This window comes from Polyodon spathula, chromosome 11 (assembly GCF_017654505.1).
Source record: "Polyodon spathula isolate WHYD16114869_AA chromosome 11, ASM1765450v1, whole genome shotgun sequence".
Lineage (NCBI taxonomy): Eukaryota > Metazoa > Chordata > Actinopteri > Acipenseriformes > Polyodontidae > Polyodon > Polyodon spathula.
This window is the reverse complement of record NC_054544.1, coordinates 22,196,901-22,218,226: the sequence shown is the minus strand read 5'-3', so window position 1 is coordinate 22,218,226 and position 21,326 is coordinate 22,196,901. Positions and strand designations below refer to the sequence as shown.

The window sequence follows — 21,326 nt, the reverse complement described above, 5'->3', positions numbered from 1 at the left end:
CACAGGAAGGAAGTCAACTGAACTACTGGGGCAGGAAATGTGCTTCAGCTAAATGAAAAATAAAAGAGACCCATAAGAAATGACTTGCTTGGTCAACACCATCAAAGGGGGAAATGAATGCATCCAATTGAAATATCAAAATTAAACAACTATATAGGATGCAAGGCTCAGTGGAAAGGTATTAATAAGGGCAGGGGCTGTTACTGAGTCTGACACATCATTTTGAAGAAGGTTTTGATACCTCTGGTGGATTTTCAAATATTACATTGATTCCCTGATAGCTGCAGTACATACCAAGTGACTGGGAGAGATGGCGACAGCGAAGACCTTGATGCCGTGGTGTTTGGCTTCATTGGCAGCATCTTCCAGGCCTCCACAGGGCTCTTTGTAACCCTCCAGAGGGTACCCGTCAGTTACTACGATCATGTACTTGTTCTCCCGGCGATGGGAACCACTGCAACAGGAGGCAGACTGGCATATTACTGCCCTATGCTGTGCTTTACTGTGCAGAGCTGAGTTTTACTGGGCTGTGCTGTGCTTCGCTGTGCCTGGGCTGTGCTGTGCTTCACTGTGCTGACCTGAGCTTTACTGTGCTGTGCTGTGCCTCGCTGAGCTTTACTGGGCTGTGCTGTGCTTCACTGTGCTTCACTGTGCTGTGCTGAGCTGAGCTGAGCTGAGCTGAGCTGATTTGAGCTGAGCTTTACTGGGCTGTGCTGTTCTTCACTGTGCTTCACTGTGCTGAGCTGAGCTTTACTGGGCTGTGCTGTGCCTCACTGTGCTGAGCTGAGCTTTGCTGCGCTGTGCTTTACTGTGCTGCGCTGTGCTTTACTGTGCTGCGCTGTGCTTTACTGTGCTGAGCTGTTCTTTGCTTTACTAAGCTGTGCTGTGCTGTGCTTTACTGATCTGTGCTATGCTGTGCTTTACTGATCTGTGCTGCGCTGTGCTTTACTGGTCTGTACTGTGCTGTATTTACTGAGCTGTGCTGTGCTTTATTAATGTGTTGCTCTGTGCTTTACTCTGTTGAGCTATTCTTTACTGATGTGTGCTGTTCTATTCTTTACTGATATGTGCTTTCCTGTGCTGTGCTGTACTGTACTGTGCTGAGCCATGTTGTTTTATTGAACTGAACCATGTGTGCAGCCACTCTCTCGAAAGCAGATTCAGTTTGCTGGCTTCCTAAAAAAAATCCCTTCCCATGTGCTGTCGAGTATCAAAAGGATAATGCAGTATGTTTATGCAAAGGAGAGTTTCCCACCTGTGGTTACAAACATACCACTCCAACCCTCCCACATGCTGCCAATGGCAATTATGATGCTATTTCTCCAAAGCTCATAGCTTTTATGTTATCACTGTTATAAGTGTTTAAATGTTTAAACAGGGCTATGTAGCTCTGTTTTTGTCAACTGTTTGATTTTGGAATCACTAATTTAATTGATTTAACAGTCAAAACTGGAAAGACATTTTCAATAGTTTTACAATGAGCGATAAAATAATTTCTGCACTCCTTTAAATGATCAGAACCCACTACAGTGTTATAGTTTTGTATTTGCAGAATTCTGAAATATATTTTAAAACACAATCCTGCTTGTTTTGATATTTTATTCACACATCCTATGTCATAAATCAGCTAGAGACTAAAGCCGAAAACATTTCTCAACTTTCACTCTCTTCTCCAGCAAGAGAAGCTTTGTCTTAAGCAGCACAGTGTATGCAGACCCTGCTGCCCTAGCCACGGTAGCTACACTTCAACCTGTGTATTAGAGGCTTCTTTCTGAACCATGGTAGCTACACTTCAACCTGTGTATTAGAGGCTTCTTTCTGAACCATGGTAGTTATTCTTCAACCTGTGTATTAGAGGCTTCTTTCTGAACCATGTTAGTTTTTCTTCAACCTGTGTATTAGAGGCTTCTTTTTGAACCATGTTAGTTATTCTTCAACCTGTGTATTAGAGGCTCCTTTCTGAACCATGGTAGTTATTCTTTAAAGTGGACATTTATCATAATAAAACAAAGCTTACCTTTTGTTTTGTTTAACATTCCTTTTACTTTGATTCATTTATTCAGGCTCCTATATGCAATTTTAGCATGACAATTATTTGAAGCATCTCTCCTCAGACATTGTAAACAAAATATCCTCATCAAGCAAGTCTGCGCAATGTTTGTTACTCTGACATGATGTTTCCCTGACCCCAAGCAGAGCCACGGTGGTCACCTGCAAATTAATCCCTAGTGATCAGGTGAGTGAGTACAAAACTCAGGTACTGTACCATAAAGATTATTGACAGACAGATAGGCATGGAAAGGTCTTCTGCAGCGCCTGTGCTAAAAATAGCCATTATTTAAAAACTAAATCTGTATATTATATTATGTATTTTAATTTTTACTGTTTGACGGTAAAGTCTAGCCAAATCGCTTGAATAAATGTTACATTTAGCAACTTACCAGTGTAATACTATATGATATTATTACTTGTCTGTGTAATATTATATGATATTATTACTTGCCTGTGTAATACTATATGATATTATTACTTGTCTGTGTAATACTATATATTATTACTTGCCTGTGTAATACTATATATTATTACTTGCCAGTGTAATACTATATGATATTATTACTTGCCTGTGTAATACTATATGATATTATTACTTGCCTGTGTAATACTATATGATATTATTACTTGCCTGTGTAATACTATATGATATTATTACTTGCCTGTGTAATACTATATGATATTATTACTTGCCTGTGTAATACTATATGATATTACTACTTGCCTGTGTAATACTATATGATATTATTACTTGCCAGTGTAATACTATATGATATTATTACTTGTCTGTGTAATACTATATGATATTATTACTTGTCTGTGTAATACTATAATATATTATTATTACTTGTGTGTGTAATATTATAATATGATATTGTATGTGTAATACTGTAATATGACAATGGGCCCTATTCATTTTGAAACTAACAAAAGTTGTCCATATTGCTATTCATAAAATGATCTGAGAATACAGGCGACTGTCGCAAAGCACTTTATGAATGGGTATACAGTCATTCAAGAATGAAAATCTGCCTCTTTTTGATGACATCATCAGCATTATTAATGTTCCCTGGTTGCCATCAGCAGCTGTTGCAAAAACAAAAATGGAATCCACCAACAGTACTACTAAAACCCGAGTGTGCAGCTGCCAGTCAGCGCAGTCTGCTAACCCTGATTCCGTACCTGTTTAGTATCATTGTTTAATCATACAGTCATGCAAGTGTACCTAGAAGAATTGATGCTGTTTTGAAGGCAAAGGGTGGTCACACTAAATATTGATTTGATGTAGATTTTTCTTCCGTTCACTCACTTTGCATTTTGTTAATTGATAAATATAACCTATTAACTTGTCTATTTTTGAAAGCATTCTTACTTTACAGCATTTTTTCACACCTTTTACACAGTACTGTATGTGCGTGTGTGTGTATATATATATATATATATATATATATATATATATATATATATATATATATATATATCTTTGTTGTAGATTCTCTCCTTTTCTCAGACTAGAATACACTCACTCTCTGTAACCCTTTTTTCTTTATATACAGCTTTATAGCTTTATATACAGTATATTGTCTGTTTTAATAATACATCATGACTCTGCAACAAAACATTTATGAAATACCATTTCAATGTTAAACTTCTGTTGTACATGTATAAGCCTACAAATTAATGAAGAAAATGGATGAAACCTCCTATCACTAACACACAGCATTCCTTCTGTTGAAACATTTGCTGCAAGATTCAGATTAGAGCTTCATGGAAAGCTCCTTCACATATTTGTAATATTCTGTTTATTCGCATTTTTAAATGTACTTTTCTATATACCAAGCAATGTGTTGCATGTGTTGCAGGCTAGAGACTAAGTACATTACAAAATGACATGATTTTATAATTACTACACAGGTAAGTTGAAAACGTTAACATTTATTCAAGGAGCTCTGCTAGGCCTCACCGTCAAATTAACTACCAGTACATGCACATTCCAAAAATTAAAAAATTAAAATACATTAATATCATATACAGATTTCGCATTTAAATAATGACTATTTTAGACACAGGTGCTGCAGAGGGTCTTTACCTGACTAAACGGATGTTTGGCCTATCTGTCTGTCAATAATCTCTGTGGCACCTGAGTTTTGTACTCACTCACCTGATCACTAGGGATTAATTTGCAGGTGACCACCGTGGCTCTGCTTGGGGTCAGGGAAACATCATGTCAGAGTAACAAACATTGCACAGACATGCTGGATGGGGATATTTTGTTTACAATGTCTGAGGAGAGATACTTCAAATAATTGTCATGCTAAAATTGCATATAGGAGCCTGAATAATGACAATATTAAACAAACCAAAGGTAATCTCTGTTTTGTTAAACTTTCACATCTGTAAATATTCACTTTAACCTGTGTATTAGGCTTCTTGGAGCTTCCTACCCGATCAGCAGTTCCTCTGTGCCCCTCTTGATGGCGCAGTCGGTGTAGGTGCCCTTGCCAATGTACTGCACATCTCTCACTCTCTTGTTCAGGTCTGCTTTCTGGTCCGGCAGTGAGCTCAGCTCTTTGATCATCTTGACTTCATCACTGTAGTGCAAGGCGCCTGCATTCCACTTCAGACTGCGATCGCAGCGGTAATAGCTGCAAAACAAATAGGAAAGACATCAAACCCCAGGTGGACACCGCGCACAGTGTTAGGTATTTAAACCCAGGTAGACACCATGCACAGTGTTAGGTATTTAAACCCAGGTAGACACCATGCACAGTGTTAGGTATTTAAACCCAGGTAGACACCATGCACAGTGTTAGGTATTTAAACCCAGGTAGACACCATGCACAGTGTTAGGTATTTAAACCCAGGTAGACACCATGCACAGTGTTAGGTATATAAACCCAGGTAGACACCATGCACAGTGTTAGGTATATAAACCCAGGTAGACACCATGCACAGTGTCAGGTCTTTAAACCAAGGTAGACACCATGCACAGTGTTAGGTATATAAACCCAGGTAGACACCATACACAGTGTTAGGTATTTAAACCCAGGTGGACACCGCGCACAGTGTTAGGTATATAAACCCAGGTAGACACCATGCACAGTGTTAGGTATTTAAACCAAGGTGGACACCATGCACAGTGTTAGGTATTTAAACCCAGGTGAACTCCATGCAGTGTTAGGTATATAAACCCCAGGTAGCCACCATTCACAACGTTAGATGTCCAGTCAGTAACTAATTAGTTTCCAATAGGTGCTGACTGAATTGAATAATAATAATTAGGGCCAGGGATTAATTTGTAAACATAAAGGTACTTGATCTTATTGTTAAGGAAGAAAGAACATCATTTTTTTTCTAGACCTAATGTACTGACTTTGATTTACAGTAGCTCCCATATATGCCCATATATAGCTGTCATCTGCTTCTTTGTTTCGTGCCTTACTGTTGGTAACTGCATGCCGACCTTTGCCAAGCCATATTTTAACATAAACTTCAGTTCTGAACAATACCAGAGCAGACTAATCTAATGCACAGGAGCGATGACACTGAGCCATACATTTTTGGAGTTTTGCCATTTGGGGTGTAAAAAAATTCAAGAAATGTTCTTACTCAAAGACATTGGAGAGGTTGAGATAGAGATGCACTTCCTGTTACACAGCCCCAAACACTCAAAAATAAGGGAATTCTATTTTCCAAAATGTACAAGTCAGGTAAAAGAGTTTCCACACCTTCCTGACTCAAAGAAACTGCCAACCCTGCTAGGAGAGGGAGAGCTGACAGCAGAGCTAGCAGCTCAATACGTGTTTGCCTGCTACTGCCTGAGGAACAGTATGTAGGCACTCTGCACTAGGAGGGCGGAGTGGGGAAGGGTATATTATTTCAGGAAAGGGGGGTTTCCAGCTTTGTTTGTTATTCTGGATTATTTATGTATTTATTTGATTTTATTTGCCTTGGGGGTATCTGTATGTATTTTGTCTTTGTTGATGTTCGTTGTGTAGGAGCATTGTTAAAACTTAGTTTTAATTTTGTCATGCCAATAAAGCCTTTTTTTAATTGAATTGAAAAACTGAAATTGAACTGAACTGACATTGCATCCTAAAATATATTGGTTCTGTACACAGTTGTCATTCAATTCATGGAACAGGAAAGCGTTTTTTGTATTGTACATGCTATGTACATAGAGTTCTTTTTTGCATCTGCAAACTGTTTAATTCTCGCCTGTCAGACATAAAAGGTAACCTCTGCTTTAGGCTGTTAATAGTTTACAGTTTAAACGCTTAACATTTTTGCTGCACACATACAATCTTATAAATATGTTGCAGTAATGAATGGCTTCTCATGACGGCTTTTCTGACTGACTGGTAACAAACATTCCCCAGTAAGTTCAAGTTTAAATGTTTAAAAAGTAAGGCATTGAAGAGAAACTACCACCCCTCCTAGTAACATCTCTCAGTCTCCTGGGCTGGGTTGCAGAGTATAGAGAGAGCTCAGGACCGGCGATGCTGGAAAGGGAGAGCAGAGAACACTCATGACCGGTGATGCTAGAGAGGGAGAGCAGGGAGCGCTCACGACCAGCGATGCTGGAGAGGGAGAGCAGGGAGTGCTCAGGACCAGCGATGCTGGAGAGGGACAGCAGGGAGTGCTCAAGACCAGCAATGCTGGAGAGGGACAGCAGGGAGTGCTCAGGGCCAGCGATGCTGGAGAGGGACAGCAGGGAGTGCTCAGGACCAGCGATGCTGGAGAGAGAGAGCAGGGAGTGCTCAGGACCAGCGATGCTGGAGAGGGAGAGCAGGGAGTGCTCAGGGCCAGCAATGCTGGAGAGGGAGAGCAGGGAGTGGTCAGGACCAGCGATGCTGGAGAGAGAGAGCAGGGAGTGCTCAGGACTGGCAATGCTGGAGAGGGAGAGCAGAGAGTGCTCAGGACTGGCGATGCTGGAGAGGGAGAGCAAAGAGTATACCAAGTGTAGTACCATACATCATGTTTTAAAATACAAATAGATGTTCAGTATACCTGAACATTTAAGACCTATTTAGTAAATGGAAGTGCATAACAGCTGAGGTTTACTGCAGTATTATGTTCGCTACACTCTATTGTGTGGATGCTGTGTGAAGCTCTGTTGGCAGATGTGCACATTCAACATTGCACACCTCTTGTTTGTTCACAGTAGTATCAGTGTAAAATGACCCAGTCCCTTGCTGACAGCACAGTACACACCTGGCTTTAAGCTGCTCAATGAACGAGACAGTGAAGTCCTTCACCTCGTCCACGTAGGAGCCAAAAGGTTTCACCCGCAGAGCCACACTCTCCGAGGTGTCCAGGACAAAAAACAGATCCACAGGGCAGTCTGGGAAAGACACACCAATTCAACCAGGGTATTCATTAGTACAGACCTTTTATTGGTAAGGTGGAGACATATCAGAGTTATCTTCACTTGTGTATTCTTGTGGCTTGGTAATTATATAAAGTATGAAGTTTCTAGCACCCCTGTTGTCTCAACAGAGCCCCCAGAATCTTTTCTAAATCCAAATACATCTGGTCGATTAACCTGACCCTTTTCAACACTGCCTTAAGTGGGGGTAAGAAACACATCTATAAAAATACCCCACATCAGAAATATCGAAACAAATGTGGTGTTTCTTACATCCACAGGGGGCAGATTGTTCCTCCGGGGATGCTATTATTGCTGCACTATTGTGCTGGGGGTGCTCAGTAGTGGGTGCTGTTAGAGCTTTGTTTGAGCTCTGTTGTGGACATTACAGATCCCAAGTGAATTACTTACATGCAAAACTGAAAAAAGGAAAAGAAAAAAATAGGAAGTATTTTTTGGATATTCATACTAGAAAATTTTGATCACTTTTGCTTTGCACTGGTCATCCCTATATCTTGTGCCCCGCCCTGCCCCGCCCCGCCCCCCCACACACACTCACACTTTAGACTTCTCAGCTATACAATAAAACGTAAGGGAATACAGTCCTGCACGGGTGTTGGCACAGGTCTGTGTTTGAAGGTTGTGTTCTAAATCCACCAATGCAGATCATGCAATTGATAGAGTACTTTTACTCTGGGATGAGGGAACAATACTTTCTAATATACAATTTGAGCTATTTGAAATTAGCAAAGAATAATAAAAACAGGTTTCTTAGACATAACTAATGTGGACCCTATTTCATTAATAAAGCATAAATAAATCTTAACAAAGCTACACACCATCTAGACCAGATACAATATTGATGGAGTGCATTAATCCTGGAGAGTGCCACGTAAATGATATAACAGCAAACCTCTTGCACTGATGTGCTGTTATTATATACTGAATAATAACAATTATAAACACATTGCATGTATATACTGAATAGTAATTATAAAACCATTGTATTTATTTATTTTCTGTGTTTTGATCCACAGCCTATGAATCATGAGCAAATATAAATTTCTTATGCTTCCACGTCCATTTTTCCATAGTTTTATTTTATTGCAATGGCCAATACATTTAGAAATACTGTAGCTGTACTTATACGACAAACTTAAAAGTGTACATTTTAAAGATTTATTTTAGAACCTATTAGGCGGTCCCTTGATAGTTAAAAGTTACGTTCTGTAGATTTGTGTCATAAAGACTGCGATTATTGTTTAAACAAATGTACAAAGACCAAATAACCGATGTCATACACTAATTAATTAACCATTAATGCTTAGGAAATTCCCACTTGAAATCCTACATATATCAGTTAATGACACATTAATGAGTCTGCTTATGCATTAAAAAAAACACGCGGCACCCACAAAGTTAATAAATTATGCAGCAACAACAACAACAACAACAACAACAACAAAAAAACAACAACAATAAAATAATAATAATAATAATAATAATAATAATAATAATAATAATAATAAAACCTCACCTTTATAGTACAGAGCTTTAGTTGGCGTCTGCGATTGCGATCCTGTCCATGTTAAACAGAGTTGTAAAAAAGTTAGAGCAATTGCTTTGAGCTTCATGTTTCCTTAGCGTCGATCATGCAGTATACACGCACCATAAGAATGTTAAGAAAAAACAGAGAAGTGAAAAAAGACCCTGTAATGGTAAAAGTTTGAAGGTTCCAGTTCTCCCTGTATGCTGAGCCGAGAGAGGGAGACACACAGTCTGGAATTGGAAGGGCTGGCTCTGAACTTCTCAGTGAGGGTGGAGGGCGGAGGCTCCGAGACGGTCAGAGCCTGATTCTGTTTAAAATTGCCCTGTGCTTTCTTGAGTACAAACATTTTGATAAGACCCCATTCGAACTGCATGTCCATGTCGTAATATATTACCATACTATTAATGTAACTGTTTTGATAAGTGAAACAAAGTTTGATACTGACAAAAGTGTTCTAGATTTATAAAAGACTGTAACAATTTGATGAGGAGAATTTTGAAGAAAAAAAATCTTTCAAGAAAGCTGAGTTTATAGCTCATCAGTCATAAAAGTTTAAATGCATGATGTTCCTGAAAGTTGTATTTATAATAATAGAATTTGGGTATTGGAATATATACTATTACTGTTGTCATGTAGCGCGTGTGGTTGCATATCACAGGACTACAGTGTATGTTGGTAAAACAACAGCAAACAACGAATGTCTATCTCATTGTATTGTTCTTCATAATCACTGTGAATTATGTTAATTAAAGAGCAAACCAATGAAAACACAAATATTTTACTTGCTAAAATACTGAAAACATACAGAAATATAAAATATGAAATAGTAGTTTTCTTCATAAACAACTGTGAAAAAAGATCATCTGTGTTCTGTATTGAATCCAGCACAGATACTATTTAAGGGTTTGATCAGTTGTCTTAGCCCCTGGTCAGATCACAAAACAGCCTCCGCAGACTGGCAGTGTCCAGGTCAACCAGTGTCATTGCCCTGCACCTTTTATCAGCACTGTTTTAAATATCATTTAAAAATAATTAAATAAAAAAAAACTAATTAACATCAAGTGAATTACTTGGAAGGATTTCCAAACCAATTGCTAAATAAGCCCTGCCATCAGAGGCACAGAAGGACGTCTATAGTTCATAGTTCCTTCATACTCCCCCCGATTAAGAAGTGGTGCTAAAGAAGGTCCTTAGCAATATTACTCACAATTGGACAAGCAGTTCTCTCAATATATAAATACAGCTATGACCACAGATTTTGCATCACCTGATAGAATTAACAAATTTTGCTTCACAAAGTCGAATGAAACCTTCTGAATAATGCTACGTTAACATATTCAATTGCATACCACTTTGTAGTTTTCCATATACATAACGAAAAACTGCCAAAAAAAGTGACATTACAAAATTTAGCACGAAATACTGTATTATTATTATGTCTTCCAGTAGACTTTTGCTTTATCAATTTGTCATTTCTTAGATTACATGATGTTGAATAAAAGATCTAAACTATGTTCTTTCTTTTTTTTTTTTTTTAATTATATCTCAATCCTAACATTCTAGTTGATGCAAAACTTTTGGCCATAGCTGTAAATGCAAAACTGACATATAATGATGTATCTTTACAGAAAGGTAGCTGGACAGATTGTGACACCTGTCTTTAGAGCAGTGGTTCTCTAGATAGCCCCTGGCTGGGTCACCCCCAGCAGCGGCTAACTGGGGTCTGCGTGGGCAATGCCAGGATACACCAAGCCCATACTGTGTGGGGCCCCCTTTGTTCTTTTAGTCTTTCTCTGAGTTAATGATGCTGGCAAATCTTTGTGTTTGCTCTGCACTGTTCTGAATCTGTTTAATATTGACTCCCAAGAGTTTTGAATGTTTGCCTGACAACTTGATACTGTTATTGTTATCACCATCATAACGGCTTTCCATAATTCAGAACAGCCTGGGCACCTAGCTGGTATATAAAACCGCAGCACAGGTCTACAGCAATACCATTCATTTAGGAGGGTGGATAACTTCAACTGACTTTCAGATGTTACAGTCACATGTGCACTGTTGTTCTCGCTCTTGCAGGGAGTGTAATCTCATTCTCTTTTCTGTTTGAAGTATTGAGGTATGAGCTGGTTGTGCAAGGGAGCAAATCGTTTTGAAAATTGGTGCTAAACTGTTTTGAAAGTTTAGCACCAGAGATACTACTGGTACCAAATGATCAAAACCTGCCCTAATCAAGCCACCCTCATGACTTCCCACATGACACAAACCTTCTCTCCTGTGTTTGTGGATGTGAGTGGGTGAGTTATTTACACCCCTCCAGACCCAATAAGAAACTGTCATCATCTATGGTTGCTAAAAAGTTATTTGTGTGTGTGTGTATATATATATATATATATATATATATATATATATATATATATATATATATATATATATATATATATATATATATATATATATATATAAAATTCTATGTACAAAATATTACTAAAAATGTCGTACATTACAAAATTTAGCATGAAATACTGTACTATTATCTCAATGTTCATTGTTCTAATAACAAGTTATATAATATATAATAATATATATAATTTTTTAACATTTCTACTGGTGCCAAATTTGCACCCCTGTTGTATTACAGTAAATGTCAGTTGGTCAATTGCCAGACAGCAGATTTGTGCCAAAACATGCATCTGGATGTATTTTTACATTTGCTCTGGTCCCTTTCCAAAGATTTTGGAATAGAAGACAGGAACAGAAGCTCTTACAAGATAGTCTCCCCTAAACAAACAAGCTTCTGGACACGTCATGGCATGTTGACAAACTGAATTATTTAAAAATATAATATAATTTTAATTAATTCTTATTATTAAATTATTTATTATAATAATAATAATAATAATAATAATAAATAAATAATTACAATTAGGCAACAGAAGCACACTTCCAAAAAGTAGAAAAAATAAAGCACATAAATCAAGACGTTTGAACATGTACAATTTGATAAAACTGTCAGTGTGTGGAAATGTCTGTGAGTACCGTAAAAAAGATTATGTTCATGTTACTCTATGTTAACCTAATATTCCTATATTTGGAAGGCTCAAGATATACAATAGTTCACAACATGTTGTTTATAGGAGGGCAGCAATATTCAAATAAATTGTGATTGGCCTGCACTATAGTCTAATGAATTATGATTGGCTTGCACTATAGTCTAATGAACTGTGATTGGCCTGCACTATATTCTAATGAATTATGATTGGCTTGCACTATATTCTAATGAACTGTGGTTGGCCTGCATTATGTTCTAATGAATTGAGATTGGTCGGCACTATGCACTAATACATTGTCATTCATCTGTTTACAACCACTACACAGTGACTTTATTGCGTATTTCATTTTTCTCTGTTTGTATTTTTATGTTGTGAGGCTTTAATACAGTGGTTCAGTTCTTTACAGCTTGTGTTTTTGTGTTTTAATACTGGTACTATTGTGGCACAGAACTGGAGAGCTCCGAATAGACTGAAGACCAATGACCTAACTCCTTTGACTGGTGTAACAGATCCTGCAACCTCCAACGCTCAGTCCTAAACCAACCCGCATGGGCTCCACTCATAAGTGACACCAAAGCCACCTAATAAGCAATGCAGTCCACAAATATTCAATTCAGAAAGAGTCCAACAGATATGTGTTCAACAAATACCCTCAGAAGAGTGAGTACTGCTCTCACAGGCTTGTAACTAGAACCCAAAATATGGGGTCTAGTGCAGTAACTCTCCTAAAATTAGACAAGTAGTTTCAGAGTGGACAACCTCCCAGGACTCTTACAATACCATGACAAGGTTTAATAACAAATACAATAGAAAGGAGAAGGTCCAGTGCAGGTTTAGGAAAGCAACACCAGTCTCCTCTATAGCACAGACTGTATATGCTACCTAACCGTCACATTGCCATTTACACAACCACAAATACAAAGCACATGCACATGCTTTATACAGCACATTGCCATTGAGATATGCTTACCCAAATCCCCCCAAAAATCAGACAACATGGCAAATGCACTGTTAAAGTGGGGCTGCAAAATGCATACAGAGTGGGAAAGACGACGGTGTTGGGCATTTTTAAAGTCATAGCTTATACAGTCATTTCCATTTTTATAGCAGAGGAAGTTAACTAGTACAAGCCTGTGTGATTCTTACACATTGCTTTTGAAAAGATGCAGTAGTTGTCCTGGCAATCTGAATTTGGGCAACGTGAAAGGAAATGAAAGGAAAGATTGAAAAAAAGGAGGATCAACATTCCCAATAAAACAACTGATGATACCCTTATGTTTTTCCATACATACATCTTTCCCGTGGAAAAAGGGTGTATATTTACCCTTAGGTTTTTCCCAACATACATCTTTCCCACCATATGGGGGGGGGGGTGGGGTGGGGGTGGGGGGGGGGGGGTGGGGAAGGTCTGACACACCTGTAACACCCCTCACCCTTCCAGCACGTGCATGCCAAAAACTGACGTCGTGGTTTGACCGGCTTGGGGCTTTGGCCACTGAGCGTGACCCGGGCTTTGCCAGAAAAAAAACTAAAAAACAAAAAAAAAAGCTTTGAGGTCTCCGAGCTTTCAAAGAGAAAGAGTGCCACAGTGCCATCTAGACTGACTTCGCTGGAATTGTGGTGTGGTAATGGGGATGACTGATTTAACATGTGTGCATTCTTATTCTATTAAATCATATGTTTAACCAACAAATACAAAATGAAGCTTTAGTGAGTCATGTACTGTCTGTAGTGTTACAGATTAAAGAATATCCACTGCCGTGGTCCTCAAATATGGAGACCTTGGGCCATATTTGCAAACCATTTACCAATGTGTAAACTAAACATTGCCAAAATGATGCTTTAAATAAATAAGTAGTATATAAGTAGTCATTTAAGTCATTAATGCACCACCTAGAAGATTTAAATATACAAAGGTTCTCTATACTGTAACTGTTGTGTTACAGGTTTTGTAACTGTGAACCTGATTTGCAACCTTATTCAAAGATACTGTAATTAAAGTTTCTGGTATTAAAGACGAATTTGTGCAGTGCAGCACAGTACACATCTCTAGAACTACACTTGGGTCTCAGCCATGCCAGTGTCATATACAGGTGCAGCTGTGCAGTGCAGGGGAGGCCAGTAAAACTCAATTCAGTCATGCTGCTTTAGGCTGCTTTTATAGGGAAAAGCTTGGTAAGTTCCAGCACTGTTTCTGTAAACACGGCGGGTGTTGCTTAATATTAACATCAGGGGACTAGCACTGGTTGACTGATAACACAGCTGGTTCTAAACAGGCCTCCAGAGTGGAAATGAAAAGATCTAGTCCACTGAGCCGCTCATTTGCACTTATAGAGCAGGTGCGTGTTACTAAGAGAAGAATATTGCACTGGGGAGCATTGTAGTGTCTTTTCAAATTTGACTTAAGGTTTGTTGAGGATTGAGGCTTCCTAGGGCTGCATTATATCAATAAGATAGATAATAGTCTGGAATGAGGAGAGAGAACAGTTAAGAAGGGCCATACTCTAAATCAAAAGGAGCTGGCAGATCTTGAAAGGTCAACATGGATCCTTTGCAAGTCCATTTGCGAAAATAACTTTTGGATAGGCTTGCTGCCTTTTTTCCAATGATCTCATTTTGGCAGTTTTTTTTTTTTTTTTTTTTTTTTTTTATTTATATATATATATATATATATATATATATATATATATATATAATATATATATATATATATTTGTAGACCATATATGGTAATACTCACAGCACAGTCACACTGTAAATCTAGGACATGGCTTGGCTGGGTTTGAGCTGAGTGGAATTATATTCAGCTGCAGAGCTTGCAGGAATGTGTGTTAAAGTGAAAGAATGCCTTCAGATACGCTTGACCTGTGAACTGCGTGTGGAGTTGGGTAGAGAAGGCCTTGCCTTGCCTGTATCAAACAGCGTGAGCTGCAATCCTTCCAGCAGAAGGGTTAATATAGGTATTGTAATTCATTCATATCGCTTCATAAAGGGTTATATATTAAGTAATTATAGACTATTATTATTATTATATTATATTATTAGTATAATAATAATAATAATAATAATGATAATATAGACCATCTCAGTGTACGTTAATAGCAAAACTATTAACAGTGCACGCATATTGAACTAGTTTCCTGTTTTATCTGCCTGTCCTCAGGGTATCAGGTGTTTAGATTCTGCTCCCAACACGCTGTTGTTGCCGTTGGATCCGATGCCCTTGTTTTCTTTCCTGCAAGGGTTCTGAGAAGAAGGTTTTAATGGCCAAAACCAGCCAAAGTCCATTTCTAATAAGCAGGTTTTACGAAGGGCAATAAAAAAGGATGGAAGAACTGTTTTCTGACATCTTTGTGCCACATTCCTTTTAAAGCGATTCTTATCGCACCCTTTATTAGATTCCTCACACACAGCTGTCCAGGAGATCTGGGAGGTAAAGCTTGTGGCACCAGTTTTAAACACTGTAGTAGTCCAGTGTTGGATGATATGTGTGTCTAAGGCTGTCTGTGAGTGTGGTTTAGGTAAACAGTAATAAGTCAAATGTGTCCATTTGATGTATTACTACCAACAGAATAAAACTACCAAGTTTTATTGTGTAAATTCCATCTGTCTCCACAAGGTGGAGATAAAAAGCAGCAGAAGCATATGCAACAATTAATTTCTGTACAACTCCCTTATTAAGTCATGGTCAAACTTTTTTGAAGATGTTTTATGTTTTACTCTGTTTTATGTTTTAACTGTCCAATCAAAAGCATCTCTGTGTTCAGGGACAGTGTACCACTCAAGTATCAAAGTTTTAGTTCAATAAGTGTTGTTATGTTTCGTTGATTTTAGTTAGACAAGAGCAAGACATTTGTTTCACACAAGTCTTTGCCAGCTGATGTTTGTTTGCTTTCCTCTTCCTGTACTTTTAAGTCTTGCACGAAAGCTTAGCCCAAGCTTCCTTCCATAACTCAAAGGCATTTTTTACGGTACCCTTCAAACAATTAGTCGTTCTTTCAATTAGATTTTAACATGTCTTATTTTAAGTTATTTTTATTCAACAAACCAGGAATAAACAATCACAATGATGTTTTGACACTCAAGCATCATCTGTCAATAAAAACATTTTTTTAAAGTGTAACACAAGAGCTGCCATCATTCACAGTCTGAGCTACTTCAATGACCTGGCCAAAGAGAGACAGCAGGGAACCCATCTCATTGTGACTAGGAGAGACAACAGGGTCCCATCTCATTGTGACTAGAACAGACAGCAGGGTTCCCATCTCATTGTGACTAGAACAGACAGCAGGGTTCCCATCTCATTGTGACTAGGAGAGACAACAGGGTTCCTATCTCATTGTGACTAGGAGAGACAGCAGGGTTCCTATCTCATTGTGACTAGGAGAGACAACAGGGTTCCCATCTCATTGTGACTAGGAGAGACAACAGGGTTCCCATCTCATTGTGACTAGGAAAGACAACAGGGTTCCTATCTCATTGTGACTAGGAGAGACAGCAGGGTTCCCATCTCATTGTGACTAGGAGAGACAGCAGGGTTCCCATCTCATTGTGACTAGGAGAGACAGCAGGGTTCCTATCTCATTGTGACTAGGAGAGACAACAGGGTTCCCATCTCATTGTGACTAGGAGAGACAACAGGGTTCCCATCTCATTGTGACTAGGAGAGACAGCAGGGTTCCCATCTCATTGTGACTAGGAGAGACAGCAGGGTTCCCATCTCATTGTGACTAAGAGAGACAGCAGGGAACCCATCTCATTGTGACTAGGAGAGACAGCAGGGTCCCATCTCATTGTGACTAAGAGAGACAGCAGGGTACCCATCTCATTGTGACTAGGAGAGACAGCAGGGTCCCATCTCATTGTGACTAAGAGAGACAGCAGGGTTCCCATCTCATTGTGACTTGGAGAGATAGCAGGATTCTCATCTCATTGACTGTGACTAGGAGAGACAGTGGGGTTCCTACCTCTTTGACTGTGACTAGGAGAGACAAAGAGGTTCCTATCTCATTGTGACTAGGAGAAACAGAGGGGGCCCCTGTCACTGTGACTAGATGAGTGTGAACAGGCTGGCTGTAGGGGTGAAGTCAGGCAAGAAAGAAACACACACAGACAGTACTGGCAGGTGATACTGAGACACTGCGACGCTCAGTACAGTTAATTGAATGAAACAAATAAACGATTTAATCAAAAAAAACAGTACTCGGCACTTGAGGCCAAAATAAATAGACAAACAAAACAGACAGTGGACGAACAGACAAATAAACATGGCGAGTCAAAGTCCACACCCATTCTCTACTCACCGAACACACAACCCCAAGTGAGTAAAATGTGCATCTCTATATATACTGTTGTGCCAGGATTCAATTACTAAATACAACTATATATTCTAAATCGCTCATGCTGCACAGACCCATTTATATCCCATGCACCAATACCTATACACCAACATTAACACACCACACGCAACACAACACAAAAACTACACATGGGCTGGGCACACAGCCACAGAGAGACAGCAGGGTTCCCATCTCATTCTGACTAGGAGACACAGCGGGGTTTCCATCTCATTGACTGACTAGGAGAAATTGCAAGACTCCCATCTCAAGGGTTGTCATCCAGGCTCACCTAAGGGGCAATTTTTAAATCCTGTGACAAACTGTTTTTGTTTCAACATCAAATTAGCGTGGTAAAAATCAATAAAAAATACAAATAAAACCAAAGAACCATTTCACACACTTGTTTCACTAGATCAATTTTCAACCAAATGAATTCTGGTTTTATGTCTGAAAACTGCATAGATGACAACTGTGACTAACTTAAACAAATACTCCACCTCTCCTTCCCAGCCAACGGTTACTGTAAGAGGAGAATATTCCTTTGAATAACTACAAGCCCCTTCTATTCACCATCCTGCTTTGTACTGCTGACATCATCCTTGGCACCTCAAATCTTCTAATTTGTGAGGACCTCAGAGGGATACTGTAACAGTGGGTCCTGTCACAGTGTGGGTATTCGCGGAGATATTATAGAGGCACTGAGGGTTTGCAGTTGAAATGCCGCTCAGGCGTCCAGGTTTTATTTACAAACAGACAGTTGCAGTGGTTGGTGGCTGCCACTAAGGTACTAGCAATGGCATCCCCAGTGTGGGATGACATACACAAACATGTACATAATTACAAAAATACAAAAAACACTGTACAAAAACAAGGCTAGTAAACAAAAGGTGTCCAAGCTCAGACCAAGTGCTACTCCCACTAAAAGGGAGGTACCGCTTCAGGAACCTTGCCTCTACCTAAACTAAATAAACTTGTGAGAGAATTAATCCCTACCCTGGAGTTGCAGGTATCCTGGTCTACACACGGTGATAACCCGTTGCTCACCCTGTTTAAGCATGCAGTCAGGAGGGTTCTCCTCCTTCACCTCCAGGCTTGCAAAAGACAGAACACATAAAACTCAAGAACAAACAAACAAGAACAAAGGCCTTGGCTTTTTAAAGGTTCATTTAAAATTGATTAGTTGAGAAGTGTTAATTGATGAGGAATTCTGCAATTGACACCTGCCAACCTGCTGCACATTTCTTTTCAATTAGGCAGCGAGTTAAAGTTTAATCTTCCTGCCCTGTCATATCTAGCACTCACTATTTAAAAAAAATAAAAACTAAAAAAACGCATTCTTTTATTTTTAAACCACCAAATCATTTCAGAAAGAAGACATCCACTTAGTAGTAAAAATAACAGTTTATTGGTTGCAAAAGATATGCCTGATGGCACTTGAACAATTGACAAACAGTTATGCACAACATTAACATGATAACCGACAGATTCATAATACATTCATATTACAATCTGGCCCATGGCCTTATCCATTGGAGCTTGATAGCCGCCCCTATGCTGACCGAGCTGAAATGAATGCAATACAGTGATTAAGAATGGCTTGGCCAGCGGGCATGACAAGTGGCTCTTGGGGCCACCTTCCCCATAGACAAGGCATGCTGCAGGGTGGAGGCAGGGAGGAGGAGGCCCATACAAAGAAACCACAGGGTTTGTGGGCAGAGAGACTGGTCAAACATATGGATGAGTGGAGTCTCCTTTCGGAAAGACAACAAGTTTCCATATTTATAATATAAACCACCATCAAATATATATTATTTACAGGGGCAGGCCTCAGCCCTGACACAGATACCCTGCACTGTGACTGCAAGCAGAGCAGTCTGGCTACACACAAAGAAACAAGCGAAGAATCACGCAAAGCAAAGTGCTGATAAGAAAATACAGTTCAAAGAAATAGTTTCGAAGAAGCTGAATCTGCCGTTGTTGCTCACTTATTTTTGGGTTTAGACATCACTACAAGATACCAGCACAGGTAATTAACATTGTTTGTATTAAGGTGCTGCTAGGAAATTTTATAGTTGCCAGAAGATTGTTGAAATAATACGTTTCTGCTAGAGGTGTTCGTTCTTGCTTACAACTACTCCATTTGCACATTAACTGGAAGTCCCTAAAATATCTTTTTAATTACGGTTTTCAAAATATTCATTGGTAGACTTTTTTATTTTATTTAATAGTCTAATTCTTGGCAGTTGTCTATTAGAGACATATGTATTATGATTTGTGATTTCTAGCTTCTTATTGTACAGTGCTTTGAGATACTTTTTGTGTGAAAGGCGCTATATAAATAAAATTCCATTTATTTCATTTCATTTTCTGCAGCTCTTTGGAGCCTAATCATACAACCTGTCTATCCAAGTACTGTCTCCATGTTGCCAAATAGTTTCCAGCCCAGGAAAAGAGCTTTCAATAGGGTACCTATCAGTGCTTAATGTCTGCTTTCCATAAGCACTAATTAGAAAATACTATGTGAATACAGCCCATCTGATTAGTAACTAACCAAAGGAAAAAAAGTATACTAAGTGGAGTAAAACATTTAAGAAATACCACACCCCAGTACCATAAACCAGCACAGGAGTATACATTCATGGCATTCCATTTTCTGTGATAAATCTTTTGTACTAACTATTAAATATCATGTTCCCATATACATGCATATGATTTAAAGGACATATAAGGACCTTTTTTATTGTATTGTGTTACATGTTCCCATGTGTTGCTACAACTGTTTATGTAAGGTGTGTATATTGTTTAAATTTATTTATTTATTTTTACATTTTGACCACTTTTTAAAATTTTAAATTGCATTTCCTGCCTCAAGGTGGCTTTCCATGTACCTGTATTGGACCTCTCAAAACTACATGTCTCATCATTCTCCTCCTCACATATGTAGATGGATTACCAGTGAGCAGGAGGATGATGGGACATGTAGTTCTGAGAGGTCCATGCGGGTACATGTGAAGCCATCTTGAGGCAGGAAATGTAATTTAAAAGTTTTAAAAAGTGGTCAAAATATAATAATAATAATAATAATAATAATAATAATAATAATAATAATAATAATAATAATAATTAAAACAATACTGTCCACTGTGCTAAAAGAAGGAGCTCAGAGGGCAGTCGACTTCAGCTGTGTTTGTTCAAACACCATGTTATTGAAATGCTACAAAGTCCAGTCTTCAGGTTTTATTGTTTGACTACAGCACAGGAATGCTGGGAAACCAGCAATTCACAATAAAGTAGGAAACCAGATGGAAATAAAACGAAGGGTTGGGAGCAGGATCATTAAAAATTTTAGGAGAATACATTTCAGTGGTGGTCTGCATTTTTTCTGGAGGACCCAAACCAACAACCGCTACGATTTAGAAAGCAGGAGAACAGTGTGGAATCTGTACATAATCCCTACAAATATGCATATGGATGAAATAGGGTTTCTTGACACATGCTATGTTTTTAGACAAATATAGCTACATAATCATAACTAAATGGAATACAAAGATCTCCTTACAAAATATCGTATACTACCTTATATACTATTTAATAGGTCTATGTTGTGTCATAACTCCCTGTACCGTAGCTGTGAATCATGCAGCAACACCTTATTTGAATGCAGTATTATAAGTTAAATGCTAGATAGTGTTATTTTAGTAAGAATGGGTTCCAAAGAGGAGGGGTACAGGGGTGGGGCATTGCAAACCCTGTGAACTGTATGCCTATATAAATGAAAGAAAAACCTGACTGCGTTCCAACAGAACCTGAAAACACTCACCATTCATTAGCAAGATTGTTGTGTACCAGCATGCTAATTTCCATGGTCTCAGCAGAGAGTTCCACAGTGATATTCCCAATCTGGTACATGAACACTTTAACGACTGCATTTGATCCTTGAAGGTAATCGGCCAGCCATGGGTAGCTTA

The 21,326-nt window shown here is 38.7% G+C and overlaps 1 protein-coding gene across 1 annotated transcript in view; it reads right to left on the bottom strand.

The window, feature by feature from the left end:
* Positions 1-9,235, bottom strand: part of LOC121323071 (collagen alpha-1(VI) chain-like) — a 49,170-nt gene extending 39,935 nt beyond the window's left edge. Inside the window, exons 1-4 of the mRNA XM_041263800.1 lie at positions 8,958-9,235; positions 7,267-7,396; positions 4,497-4,697; positions 295-454 (exon numbers count right to left, since the gene is read on the bottom strand). Coding sequence (XP_041119734.1) covers positions 295-454; positions 4,497-4,697; positions 7,267-7,396; positions 8,958-9,054 — 588 coding nt within the window. The 5' untranslated portion in view covers positions 9,055-9,235. The remainder of the gene's footprint in view (positions 1-294; positions 455-4,496; positions 4,698-7,266; positions 7,397-8,957) is intronic.
* Positions 9,236-21,326: the final 12,091 nt, after the last annotated feature.